This window comes from Pseudophryne corroboree, chromosome 2, assembly GCF_028390025.1.
Source record: "Pseudophryne corroboree isolate aPseCor3 chromosome 2, aPseCor3.hap2, whole genome shotgun sequence".
Lineage (NCBI taxonomy): Eukaryota > Metazoa > Chordata > Amphibia > Anura > Myobatrachidae > Pseudophryne > Pseudophryne corroboree.
Genome location: NC_086445.1, coordinates 105,647,258 through 105,662,061, shown reverse-complemented (window position 1 = coordinate 105,662,061; position 14,804 = coordinate 105,647,258). Strand labels below are relative to the sequence as shown.

The 14,804-nt window shown below is 46.1% G+C and overlaps 1 protein-coding gene across 3 annotated transcripts in view; it reads right to left on the bottom strand.

Annotated features, from left to right (window-relative positions):
• The window catches only part of ELMOD1 (ELMO domain containing 1), a 296,287-nt gene that overhangs the window by 206,282 nt on the left and 75,201 nt on the right, over positions 1–14,804 (bottom strand). For 2 of the 3 annotated variants that reach the window (XM_063951584.1, XM_063951582.1), the window contains exon 2: positions 13,949–14,037. In XM_063951584.1, the coding sequence (XP_063807654.1) occupies positions 13,949–13,965 (17 nt within the window). In that variant the 5' untranslated portion in view covers positions 13,966–14,037. Of the gene's footprint in view, positions 1–13,948; positions 14,038–14,804 lie in introns of those variants that run through there. The other variant, XM_063951583.1, reaches the window with a different exon arrangement.

The window sequence follows — 14,804 nt, the reverse complement described above, 5'->3', positions numbered from 1 at the left end:
GTGTGGCAAGTTCAAAGGGCAGCAGAACCTTGCACAACGTTGAAATCATTCTCCACTGCGCTTGAGACAGGTGCATTCCACCTCCTATATCGTGCTGAATTGTATAGGCTTGAATGGCCTTTTGCTGCTCCTCCAACCTCTGAAGCATATATAGGGTTGAATTCCACCTCGTTACCACTTCTTGCTTCAGATGATGGCAGGGCAGGTTCAGGCGTTTTTGGTGTTGCTCCAGTCTTCTGTACGTGGTGCCTGTACGCCGAAAGTGTCCCGCAATTCTTCTGGCCACAGACAGCATCTCTTGCACGCCCCTGTCGTTTTTTTAAAAATTCTGCACCACCAAATTCAAGGTATGTGCAAAACATGGGACGTGCTGGAATTTGCCCATATTTAATGCACACACAATATTGCTGGCGTTGTCCGATGCCACAAATCCACAGGAGAGTCCAATTGGGGTAAGCCATTCCGCGATGATCTTCCTCAGTTGCCGTAAGAGGTTTTCAGCTGTGTGCGTATTCTGGAAACCGGTGATACAAAGCGTAGCCTGCCTAGGAAAGAGTTGGCGTTTGCGAGATGCTGCTACTGGTGCCGCCGCTGCTGTTCTTGCAGCGGGAGTCCATACATCTACCCAGTGGGCTGTCACAGTCATATAGTCCTGACCCTGCCCTGTTCCACTTGTCCGTGGTTAAGTGGACATTGGGTACAACTGCATTTTTTAGGACACTGGTGAGTCTTTTTCTGACGTCCGTGTACATTCTCGGTATCGCCTGCCTAGAGAAGTGGAACCTAGATGGTATTTGGTAACGGGGGCACACTACCTCAAGAAATTGTCTAGTTCCCTGTGAACTAACGGCGGATACCGGACGCACGTCTAACACCAACATAGTTGTCAAGGCCTCAGTTATCCGCTTTGCAGCAGGATGACTGCTGTGATATTTCATCTTCCTCGCAAAGGACTGTTGGACAGTCAATTGCTTGGTGGAAGTAGTAAAAGTGGTCTTACGATTTCCCCTCTGGGATGACCATCGACTCCCAGCAGCAACAACAGCAGCGCCAGCAGCAGTAGGCGTTACACGCAAGGATGCATCGGAGGAATCCCAGGCAGGAGAGGAATCGTCAGAATTGCCAGTGACATGGCCTGCAGGACTATTGGCATTCCTGGGGAAGGAGGAAATTGACACTGAGGGAGTTGGTGGGGTGGTTTGCGTGAGCTTGGTTACAAGAGGAAGGGATTTACTGGTCAGTGGACTGCTTCCGCTGTCGCCCAAAGTTTTTGAACTTGTCACTGACTTATTATGAATGCGCTGCAGGTGACGTATAAGGGAGGATGTTCCGAGGTGGTTAACGTCCTTACCCCTACTTATTACAGCTTGACAAAGGCAACACACGGCTTGACAAATGTTGTCCGCATTTCTGTTGAAATACTTCCACACCGAAGAGCTGATTTTTTTGGTATTTTCACCAGGCATGTCAACGGCCATATTCCTCCCACGGACGACAGGTGTCTCCCCGGGTGCCTGACTTAAACAAACCACCTCACCATCAGAATCCTCCTTGTCAATTTCCTCCCCAGCGCCAGCAACACCCATATCCTCCTCATCCTGGTGTACTTCAACACTGACATCTTCAATCTGACTATCAGGAACTGGACTGCAGGTGCTCCTTCCAGCACTTGCAGGGGGCGTGCAAATGGTGGAAGGCGCATGCTCTTCACGTCCAGTGTTGGGAAGGTCAGGCATCGCAACCGACACAATTGGACTCTCCTTGTGGATTTGGGATTTCGAAGAACGCACAGTTCTTTGCGGTGCTTTTGCCAGCTTGAGTCTTTTCATTTTTCTAGCGAGAGGCTGAGTGCTTCCATCCTCATGTGAAGCTGAACCACTAGCCATGAACATAGGCCAGGGCCTCAGCCGTTCCTTGCCACTCCGTGTGGTAAATGGCATATTGGCAAGTTTACGCTTCTCCTCCGACAATTTTATTTTAGATTTTGGAGTCCTTTTTTTACTGATATTTGGTGTTTTGTATTTTACATGCTCTGTACTATGACATTGGGCATCGGCCTTGGCAGACGACGTTGCTGGCATTTCATCGTCTCGGCCATGACTAGTGGCAGCAGCTTCAGCACGAGGTGGAAGTGGATCTTGATCTTTCCCTAATTTTGGAACCTCAACATTTTTGTTCTCCATATTTTAATAGGCACAACTAAAAGGCACCTCAGGTAAACAATGGAGATGGATGGATACTAGTATACTTATGGATGGACGAGCGACTGCCGACACAGAGGTAGCTACAGCCGTGGACTACCGTACTGTTTCTGCTGCTAATATAGACTGGATGATAATGAGATGAAATTAATATATATATATATATATATAATATCACTAGTACTGCAGCCGGACAGGTATATATATTTATTATGTAATGACTGATGACGGACCTGCTGGACACTGTCAGCTCAGCAGCACCGCAGACTGCTACAGTAAGCTACTATAGTAGTATGTATCAAGAAGAAAGAAAAAAAAAAAAAACACAGGTAGGTGGTATACAATTATGGATGGACGAGCGACTGCCGACACAGAGGTAGCTACAGCCGTGGACTACCGTACTGTGTCTGCTGCTAATATAGACTGGATGATAATGAGATGAAATTAATATATATATATAATATCACTAGTACTGCAGCCGGACAGGTATATATATTTATTATGTAATGACTGATGACGGACCTGCTGGACACTGTCAGCTCAGCAGCACCGCAGACTGCTACAGTAAGCTACTATAGTAGTATGTATCAAGAAGAAAGAAAAAAAAAACCACGGGTAGGTGGTATACAATTATGGATGGACGAGCGACTGCCGACACAGAGGTAGCTACAGCCGTGGACTACCGTACTGTGTCTGCTGCTAATATAGACTGGATGATAATGAGATGAAATTAATATATATATATATATATATATATATATATATATATATAATATCACTAGTACTGCAGCCGGACAGGTATATATATTTATTATGTAATGACTGATCACGGACCTGCTGGACACTGTCAGCTCAGCAGGACCGCAGACTGCTACAGTAAGCTACTATAGTAGTATGTATCAAGAAGAAAGAAAAAAAAAAAACCACGGGTAGGTGGTATACAATTATGGATGGACGAGCGACTGCCGACACAGAGGTAGCTACAGCCGTGGACTACCGTACTGTGTCTGCTGCTAATATAGACTGGATGATAATGAGATGAAATTAATATATATATATATATATAATATCACTAGTACTGCAGCCGGACAGGTATATATATTTATTATGTAATGACTGATGACGGACCTGCTGGACACTGTCAGCTCAGCAGCACCGCAGACTGCTACAGTAAGCTACTATAGTAGTATGTATCAAGTAGAAAGAAAAAAAAAAAAACACGGGTAGGTGGTATACAATTATATATATATTATATACAATTTTATATATATATATATATATATTAAACTGGTGGTGATTAATTAAACTGGTGGTCAGGTCACTGGTCACACTATCAGCAACTTGCAAGTAGTACTCCTAAGCAGACAATCACAATATATACTGGTGGTCAGTGTGGTCACAATGGCAGTGTGGCACTCTGGCAGCAAAAGTGTGCACTGTACGTTAAAATATGTACTCCTGCTCTCAGACTCTAACTGCTCCCCACTGTCTCCCCCACAAGTCAGATATACAGTCACACTATCACTTCAGCAAGTAGTAGTACTCCTCCTAATGCTCCCCAAAATTACTAAAGTAAATACTGTGTCTCTCTCTACTCTAGTCTCACTCTCTTCTCTATAAACGGAGAGGACGCCAGCCACGTCCTCTCCCTATCAATCTCAATGCACGTGTGAAAATGGCGGCGACGCGCGGCTCCTTATATAGAATCCGAGTCTCGCGATAGAATCCGAGCCTCGCGAGAATCCGACAGCGGGATGATGACGTTCGGGCGCGCTCGGGTTAACCGAGCAAGGCGGGAAGATCCCAGTCGCTCGGCCCCGTGTAAAAAAACCTGAAGTTCGGGCGGGTTCGGATTCCGAGGAACCGAACCCGCTCATCTCTAATACATAGGCAAATAGGCTATATAGATAGAGTTACTGATGATAAAAGTACCGCAGGATGTAATTATTGAGACCAGTACAGACCGCTGGATTGTGTGCGGAGACATCAGCAGCTGCACCAGGTTAAGGCTCCGTCCACGTCCCGCCCTCCGACGCCAGCCATCGGACAGATGGCGGAATCCCGCGCTGTCATTGGCCGCTGCGGCTAGCTGCTAGCAGTGCTAGGCTTCACTCCTGCTGGCTTTCACGCATGGCGCCGCTGCCGGACACTGGGATGCCACGCCGTCCCCTCATACTGCGCCCCTCCCGCTACCCGGACTCATCCCCCGTCCCCGCTGTATGGAGGGAGCTGGGGATGCTCTGGAGCACGCACACCAAACTGCTCCTCTGCCCCTGCGTGCTCCAGAGCGGTATCAGGCACAACCTCTGCCTACTCGCCCTGACCTACAGCAGCAAATATATACCCAGCCGCTACGTGTGGACACCGGAGCGGGGCCAGCAGCAGTAGCAGGCGGTTGGAGCCTGAGGACAAGGGGGACACCCAGCGCATAGATCCAGAGGCTGGAGTGGCTGCAGAGGTGCATAACCCGTCACATTCTGGGTAACCCACCTCCCCACTATCTCAAACTGTATATGCACTACTGTATTCTGCCTATGTATAACAAATATACTATACCTACCTCCATCCCACCCACAGCACACCCACACCCACCCCTACATCACCCACAGTGCCTCTGAAACCCATCCACCATCCACCGCACCCCCGCCCCTCTCCCACCCACGTAACCCCAGCCCCTCACCGGCCTGCCATCCCACCGGACCCCCAACACCACCCACAGCACACCCGCCCCTACCACACCCGCAACACCTCTCCGTAGCTTCTCCCTAACACACTGCATCGCACGGGTGCAAAGCAGATCTCTGCCATGGGTTTGAGCCAAGAATACATTTGCACGATACTCAGGTTACAGGGGAGCAGCCCCTTCCGACGGTGTGAAGAGCGCCCGTAGGGCGCGATGAATCACCTAGTGTATTAAAATATCTCATTATGTTAAAACAGCGTGTGAGGAGAGATGGACGCAGATCTTGTTGCGTATTCAGCCATCTGCGTCCATCTCTGAATATATATATCCCTATATATTTATCATCAAATAGCAGCTACATTAACTGACTCTGACTATAGCTACAGTACTCCCACTAAAACCACACAAACAGCCTATAATGATATCAGACATTGGGGTCTATTTACTAAACCTTAGATGGAGATAATGTGGACGGAGATAAAGTACCAACCAATCAGCTCCCAACTGTCATTTTTCAAACCCAGGCTGTGACATGGCAGTTAGGAGCTGATTGACTAGTACATTGGTGGTCATTGCGAGTTGTTCGCTCGTTGCCGATTTTCGCTATGCTGCGATTTGTTGCTAACTGCGCATGCGCATGGTACACAGAGCGCATGCGTTAAGTTATTTTACACAAAACTTAGTAGATTTACAGGTGTTCGTGCTTTTCAGTCGCAATGCTGATCGGTGAGTGATTGACAGGAAAGGGGCGTTTCTGGGTGGTAACTGAGCGTTTTCCAGGAGTGTGCTAAAAAACGCAGGCGTGTCATGTAAAAACGCGGGAGTGTCTGGAGAAACGGGGGAGTGGCTGGCCAAACGCAGGGCGTGTTTGTGACGTCAAACCAGAAACTAAACGGACTGAGCTGATCGGAATCTAGGAGTAGGTCTGAAGCTACTCAGAAACTGCAAGAAAATATTTAGTAGCAGTTCTGCTAATCTTTCGTTTGCTATTCTGCTAAGCTAAAGGGGGGTTCACACGGAGAGATCCGTGCTTAAAATCTAAGCAATCTTGCTAGATTGCTTAGATTTTAAGCACGGATCTGCCGTGTGTATGCCCTCCAGCGATAGCGATGCGCGGCCCCGCACATCGCTATCGCCGATGCTAGATTGAGCTGCATGCAGGCTCAATCTAGCGGGTCGCTCACTTCACCGTTGTGTGAAGTGAGCGGCCCCCCCGTCGGCTTTCCCCCTCGCTCAGCACATCGCGCTGTGCTGAGCGGGGAGAGAGATGTGTGCTGAGCGGTCTGTGTTAAGATCGCTCAGCACACATCTCTCCCGTGTGTACCCCCCTTAAGATACACTCCCAGAGGGCGGCGGCCTAGCATGTGCAATGCTGCTAAAAGCAGCTAGCGAGCTAACAACTCTGAATGACCACCATTATCTCCGTCCACATTATCTCCATACAAGGTTTAGTAAATATACCCCATTGAGAGATACATTGTGTGATAATAGAACAGTTCAGATACTTTAATGGTGGGTACACATGGTACAATGTGTCACTGAAAGACACCGTGCCAAGCTGGGGGCGGCATCGGCAGTGGAGAACGGCGACACTTGGGGGGTACCAAGGGCCATGCTGCATTCGGCAGCATGACGTCGCTAATGTCAGCCCCAGATCTTCTTGAAAGTTCAAAAGATCTGAGGCTGTTGCCAGCGACCCGCGGGTGCGCGCCTCGCCATCGGTATCAGTCACACACATGTGCAAAATGTGTCGTTCTGATTGATCGGGAACGCCCACATCGTGGCTCTAATCGTTCTGTGTACCCACCTTAAGAGTTTGTGTATGAATACGTCACACAAGAACCAACTGCAATAACTGTTACCCCTTATGCAAACCGAAGAACACTAATAGGCATATGGCCTTAGTGGAATATACTGTAAGAGCAGCAAGATCATTTGTGAAAGAGAATAGCCATTGTGCTCTCATGAGGGTAAATTTACTAAGATAGGAGTTCTGTTTAAGATGGGATGTTGCCCATAGCAACCAATCAGATTCTACTTCTCAATTATCTAGCACCTTCTAGAAGATAATACCTGGTATCTGATTGGTTGCTATGGGCAACATCCCATCTTAAATAGAACTCCCATCTTAGTAAATTTACCCCATTGAATTAATTTAAAAATGACAAATAGACTACAGTTAATATTGGACAATTTTATTATTCACACTTTTCTCTTCTTTTTCATTGTCCTTTATTTTATATTTCACTGTTTTAACAGTTAAATAATGAGTTAATTTTATACATACCAATAACGCGATAAACTTTTAATAAAAACTGTCTGAGACCCTGTGCACCCTGGTAAACTACTTACTTTCTTCTATTATGTAAGTGCTTGTAGAGGGTTATGCTTTCCTTGGGTGGCGGAGAGCCATTTCCACTCTAATAAGGAACTGGAGCTATATGGTATGTCAGAACTGGTGGAAATCAGGCATCACCCAATAGTTTTATGGCATACGTTTTGCACTGCCTAGTTGTACTTTGCCAGAGAAGTGTATTTTTAGGTTATTTAAAAATGGTCGTAGGTTGCACTTTAGGTATCATGTATACTTCTTCACAGTGTGCCCCAAAGTTATTCCACCTCTCTGCAAACGCAGGTGTCCTAGTGCAAAATAATGTGATAATACATACAAGCGCCCAATGAAGGGACCAACTGTAGTTCAGAGTCCTTCCACAAATGATTTTCAATGTTTATGTAACAAAGAAAAAAGTGCATATAGTGATGTACCGTTAAAACATTTAATATACAATCACATAAAACATACAGCAGTAAAACAATTAGTGCATGGAATCCAAAATGCAGAGAGTGTCCAAAGTGCGTAATTACCAGCAGCAAGTTTTTATCCTGCTGGATGCCTTGATAAAGACCCGCAAAGGGTAGAAACGCGTTGGATTTTTATATCCAAGGGGAGACCAAGTGTGACAGTCTGCAGAACAGCTGAATGAGGAAGTGACAGCCGCAGTTGCCGTGGAACATAAACCCTCATGCTTGTAAAAACTTGCTGCTCGTAATTACGCACTTTGGACACTCTCTGCACTTTGGATTCCATGCACTAATTGTTTTACTGCTGTATGTTTTATGTGATTGTATATTAAATGTTTTAACGGTACATCACTATATGCACTTTTTTCTTTGTTACATAAACATTGAAAATCATTTGTGGAAGGACTCTGAACTACAGTTGGTCCCTTCATTGGGCGCTTGTATGTATTATCACATTATTTTGCAGTTTGCTTGAGAATATTCTCTGGGTGGAGGTACACATGAGAGTTACCTCTGTGTGATTGGTACAATAACTAGCTGCCTATTCCTGAGCGCACTGAAAATTATCTATCCTCTTGTTTTCCATATATCGCAGGTGTCCTAGTATCTCTAGAGTAGGTATACCCCATGAAAAGTCCTACCAAGCAGCAATTATAAGTCATCACACATGGAATGAAGAGCACTAGCTTATTTAATAGAGCAAAGGAAAACATATTCTTTCATATTCACAATGTAGAAAACGTGCACAATTCAGGGATCACCAGTTTCGGAGCTGTGTAAGTTTACTGAATGTCTAGATTATTTATATGCTAGAATACTCGCCTACTCTGCTGGTATTCCCAGGAGTCTCCAAATTTCAAAACGTCTGGCAGATTCAGCTACACTCCTAGGTTCTGCTTCACTGTCTTCTGAAGTGGACAAGGTGGGGTAGTGATGATGAAATTCAATGCAAGTCTTGCCGCCATGATCCCTCCTCCTGCAAATTACTTAACAGCACAGTGGAGGGCAGGGCGACGATTATGTAAAGTGTGTCATCACCTCCCCCTTCCCCGTTCTTGGCCCCTGTTCTTATCATCCACGTCCAAAAAGTAAGCAAGGATGACTTACATTGGCATTTAACAATCACAGTCCTCAAGACACACTAACAGTCCAGATTTTAAGTATGGCCATACTTGAGCACAGCTGACTTAATTAGAGCCTTTTGCTTTAACCATCCGCACACTAGCACAGACTGTTAGTGTGCCTTGAGGACCAAGGTTGGGAATCACTGACTTATGTCCTACTTCAGCTAACCATTTTTAACGGGATGTAGTTACATTGCCGGCAGTCGGGATCCCAGTGGTCAGGATACCGACGGCGGAATCCCGACCACTGACAATGTTGCCAGCCGGAATCTCAGCTAACAGGGGCTATTCCCACTCTTGGGTATCCACATCACCCATAGAGTGGAAATAGAACCTGTGGCGAAGAGCCACCAAGCCCACAGCATGGCGAGCAGAGCGAGCCTGCAAGGGGCTTTGTTACTCTCACCCACCTGCCGGCATTCTAGTGGCTGGGATCCCAGCGTTGGTATGCTGACTGCCGGTATCTCGGCCTCAAACATCCCATACCCAATGCTTTTTAACTATGACATCTTCTATATGTATTTTTAAATGGTCCTTTGGCACTCGAAACTTGTGTTATGGACTAATAAGCTAGTGCCAGACATTCAGTGATTTAAAACATAGAAAGGAGCAGTACATTTTACTTTCCATTAGGCTACACAGGGTTTCAAAACTTAATTAATAACCCACTTCCCTCTCCCCTTATCTGTATACTCTTATTTTATTTCCCCCACAATGAACACGGTATTATTTGGAAGATTCTGATGAAAGAACACCCTTCGTACTAACCTCATCCATTCTCTCCAATGAATTTTGCAAGGTTCTGAGCACGAAGTTCCGACCAAGCATTCAAAGATCAGTATTAGGACCAGTAATGCTGCCCCACCTTCACCTATATACGCATATTTCAGACACTGGAGAAGCATACAGTATCTGATATAGATCAATAGAATCCTATTGGGTAGAACCAGGACTGCATATCAGTCCTGATGTTTTGATTGTCATCAGGAGTGGGTGAAGGTGCAAACAAATGATGGCTTCACCATGCACCACCTCCTGACCTGCACTGAGGAGCTTACGATGACAGTAGGAGACATTGGGAGAGAGGAATTTATATCGGGAGAATTACTCAACACTGTTGTTGATGTCTCCTGTAGTCACTTCTTCTGATGTCGCCCTATGAAGGACCAGCAGCTGTGACACAAGGACACCCCTCTCACATATCTACCTCTCAATTTCTGCAGCCGGAGAGCCGTGGCAGGAACATTCCTGGGAAGAACATGGAAATCAACCTAAGGGAAGCTTAGGTGCAAAAGTACAACTTTACTAACAGGTCATTGAGGGCTAATGCTTTAGGTAAGGTTGTGTGTTTTTGCTTGATGTGCCTGCTAAATGTGTGCTTACAGAGGTCACCAGTGCTTACTGACTACTACTCACAGGACTGAATCATCTCATCTGCTTATTCAGGATACTATATGTGACCAGTCACTCCTCAAGGAGACCACCCATGCTCTGTGAAGGATCTCTTTGCTAAGACGGACTGCCCCTTGACAGGGACAGGTAATATTCCCTCTATCACTGCGGGTGTGATACAGAAAATAGACATTATAAAGGTAGACAGTAAATAGGTCGACATTAGGTCAGCAGGGTCAAAAGGTCGGCATGAAAAAGGTTGACACGAAAAAGTTTTTTGTTTTTTTTGTTTTGTGTTTTTAAACATATTTCACCCAAATTTGCGTCCCCATATAACCGACATATCGATCAGTAAGTTCACCATACAGTGCAGTGTTACATTTTCCACATACTAATGGGCTTTACAAGGCCACTGGGAGGATGTGACACCGCTCCCCACAGTTGCTTGGTAATTATACTTACTGTAAGCGCCTTCTGAGGACTCTTTGTTATCACTGCTACAACTGTACTAGTTAAAATCCTAATGCCATCTATAGATGGCGTTACAGATAAATTCCCCATTGCCGACAGGGTAAACCGAGCGAAGCATCTCAGGCTTTGCTGAATCCTCGTAGGATTGAAGAGATTTGCATTTCCCATGTACCTTTAGCCAGTAGCACAGAAGAGATGTTCACCGAGGAGTGGGACACAGCTGGACCGGTAAATATTGGTAAATCCCATCAAAATCATGTTAAATAGCGCACCAAACAGCAGTAAAAAGGACTGGTATATACTGTCTGTTGGAATATTAAATGGTAAATAAATCCCTTAGTTGTTATATCACTGGTAAAGAAATATTCCAACCTTTATGGTCTCTGATGTGAAGAGGGAACATAGGGGGTCATTCCGACCCGATCGCACGCTGCAGTTGTTCGCAGCGCAGCGATCGGGTCGGAACTGCTCATGTGCTAGCGCCGCAGTGCGCCGGCGCATGCCAGATGGGCGAAGGACATTATTACCTAGTGATCGCCTCTGCTTGACTGACAGGCAGAGGCGTTCGCTGGGCGGGAGGGGACGGCGCGGCGGCGTTTAGCCGCCGTTTTTGGTGCGCGGTCCGGCCAACGCAGGCATGGCCGGACCATGTGGGGGGTGGGCTGCAGCGGCTGCTTGACGTCACACGCAGCCGCTGCGACCCAGGGGCAGCGACGTGTAACTCCCGGCCAGCCGCAGGAGCTGCACTGGCCGGGAGTTACTTTTCAGGTACAAAAGCATCGCCTCTGTGCAATGCTTTTGTACTTGTGCAGGGCAGGGGGGGGCGGACTAGCCCTGTGCTGGGCATCCCCCCGCATGTCTGGGAAGATGATCGTAGCTGTGCTAAATTTAGCACAGCTACGATCAACTCGGGATGACCCCCATAGTACATCTCCTGTGCTTCCTCAGCTCCTCAATGCTCTGACTGGATATAGAGGACAGAATTCTGGTTTCCTCTGTACTGAGCCTGACAGTACATATGTATTAAACAATATTTGCAGGATATCCCCCAAAACACCCAAAAATATTATGGATCCAATGAATGGGACAAAATATATCTGATACCTACTGCAGTCCTTTCATTTCCGACAGCAAAAGCAGTCCCCATAACTTTCTATTTCTATCTGGCAGATTTACAAACCTCCGGAACGCGAATCTACGGAAGATGGCATCAACCCATAGTTGCCCCATACCCACCCTTTGCCATTTCCCCTGCTAGATCTCTGACTCCTCATGTTGTACAGACTTGCTGATCACTCCCCTGGCTCAGCAAGGATCAATCAAACAGGCTTATAAGTCGGACAACCGGCTCCAGCCTCCTCACTGGAACTCCTACCCCTCTAGAATACCCATTTTTGTATGGAAAATCAGCATCATTAACACAACTGGCTGCTAAGAATCATAACATGCTCATATAGGTTGCCGTGTGCCGTCTGTTTGCTGTTATGTTCCCTCATCCACAGTCATTTAAATGTGTCAAAGTCAAATCCAAAACAGAATTTTGTTTTCTACTGATCAATTTGCAGTTAACCTGAGCAGTCAAGCTGGAGAGCGGCCAAGGGATAATAAATAATGAAGAGGAGGCTGCATTGTAATTCCAGTGCTGCTGCACCAGGGCATTGCGCAGAGTGGCTTCTTATTTGGAGAGGAAATCACTACATTTTGGAATAAAAATACATGAAAAGAAGAAACCCGACTTGAGCAATTAGAAAACCAGAATCAAAGAAAGTATTGTAATGACTACAGCAGACTGCCCTTCTGAATATGGACATCAAAATACTTGCCGAAATGAGTTCACAACAGACTAAACCCTCTGATCTCTAAGCTGTTACATCAAGAACAAGCGGCTGATTCCGAGTGGAACGTATTTGTGGCAGATTTTCTGGCCATGGGAGCCTGCTTACTACCTTACGTTAATATGTGTATCCGCCTGTGTATGCAGGGCAGCCCCCAGTCTGCAGTAAGGGATATAAATCTACCCCATGGTGGGTGCAAATGAAATAGGCACCCCATCTCCGTCCGCATTCTATAAATGAGCACGGAAGTCTGTCTACACTCCCATGTAGCTCCCATGACACACGCACAAGTTGGATCACCTCACCTCCCCCCTCCCCCCCCAGCACTCACACACTGTACGCCTGCTGCGTAACTATACACAATACGGCCTAATTCAGACATGATTGCTGGGCTGCTGATTTGCATAGGTCTGCCATCAGATAGTCGCCGTCCAGGGAGAGTGAAAACCCGCCCGTGTAAGTGTGCGAATGTATGTGAACGCCATGCAAAAAATCCGCCAGACAGCGGACAGCTGCAAATCCATTCGCAACTCACTCACCATCAAATTATTTTTCCAGTCTGTGCAGTCTGTGCGTAGCCCAGGACTCACTCCTACAGTGCGATACAAACAGGCTGATCGGGGCCAGAGCTGACATCACACACCCTCCCTGAAAACGCTTGGGAACGCCTGCGTTTTTCCTGACACTCCCTGAACACGGGCAGTTACCACCCACAAACGTCCTCTTCCTGTCAATCACCTGGCGAACGCTTTGCGATCGAAATGTTCACACCATCCTGTTGCTGTTTGGCGACGCGTCTGCGCATTGCAGTCATTCGATAATCATCCGCTGTACAAATTCGCACAACGGCGATCAGGTCTGAATCGGGCCCCCATGACAAGCAGGGCATGGACACATCTTCATGACTGGTCACTCTAGCACTGGGGCCCGTCTGATGTCTCAGCGGGCACCATGTGTGCATGCAACAAGCAAACATGGATCACACAGGAAATGTTGGTGCTACAAAATTGCCTTGATACATGGACCATTGGGGCAGATGTATTAACCTGGAGAAGGCATAAGGAAGTGATAAACCAGTGCTAAATGCAAGGTGAAAAATGCACCAGCCAATCCGCTCCTAACTGTTAATTTACATATTGGAGCGGATTGGCTGGTGCATTTATCACCTTGCATTTATCACCGGTTTATCACTTCCTTATGCCTTCTCCAGGTTAATACATCTGCCCCATTTTTCTGTAAAGTCTGTATATAGATTCTCAGTAACATTTAGATGCACTCATTAAATATTTAGTCTGGAACTGGAGACATCATCAGGCATGAGGCACAAAGTGTCCCATACTGCAGGCTTCACGGATTACTCGCCTCCACTGCAAGCAGGCAACAAGTACCCTTTAAATAACCTCACACCGGTAAAATAAATACACAGTTCCAATTACTCACTTCATGAAGTGCTTCATTGTTGACGCCTCAGCGATCCAAGCGTAAAATCCTCAGCAATTTTACTGATAATAGACTTCTGCCGACAGAACCTGAAAAAAATCAGCAGGGAAGAAAGTTTAGAAAACAGAAATTGGCTCATTCCCATGTTCTGATTTCCTTATTACAAAACAGCTTCGGTTGTGTCATTGTTTTCCTGCAAATGCCACAAAGATGGTCTATCATATTAGTGATAGAGAACAAAACTTCTGCATCCCCAAATGCATGCATATCTTAAACTGCACCTACAGTACATTAAGACTATGGGGGAGCTATATCAAGAATTGGAGAGTGATAAAGTGGAGAAGTTGCCGAAAGCATCCAGTCACCTTTGTTTTTTATCTAGCACGGTATTTGAAATGACAGTTAGAAGCTGATTGCTTTGGTTGCTTTATTATTATTATTATTTATTACCAGTTATTTATATAGCACACACATATTCCGCAGCGCTTTTAACAGAAAATATATTGGCCCATTCACATCAGTCCCTGCCCCAGTGGAGCTTACACTCTATATTCCCTATCACATGTACACACAGACACATTCACACTAGGGTTAATTTTTGTTGGAAGCCAATTAACCTACCAGTATATTTTTGGATTGTGGGTGGAAACCGGAGTACCCGGAGGAAACCCCCGCAAGTACGGGGAGAATATACAAACTCCACACAGTTAGTGCCATGGTAGGAATCGAACCCATGACCTCAGTGCTGTGAGGCAGTAGTGCTAACCATTACACCATCCGTACGGCTTTGAGCAACTATTCAATTTTATCTCTCTCTAAGACTTGATACATCTCCCCCTATATGCAATGTATAAGC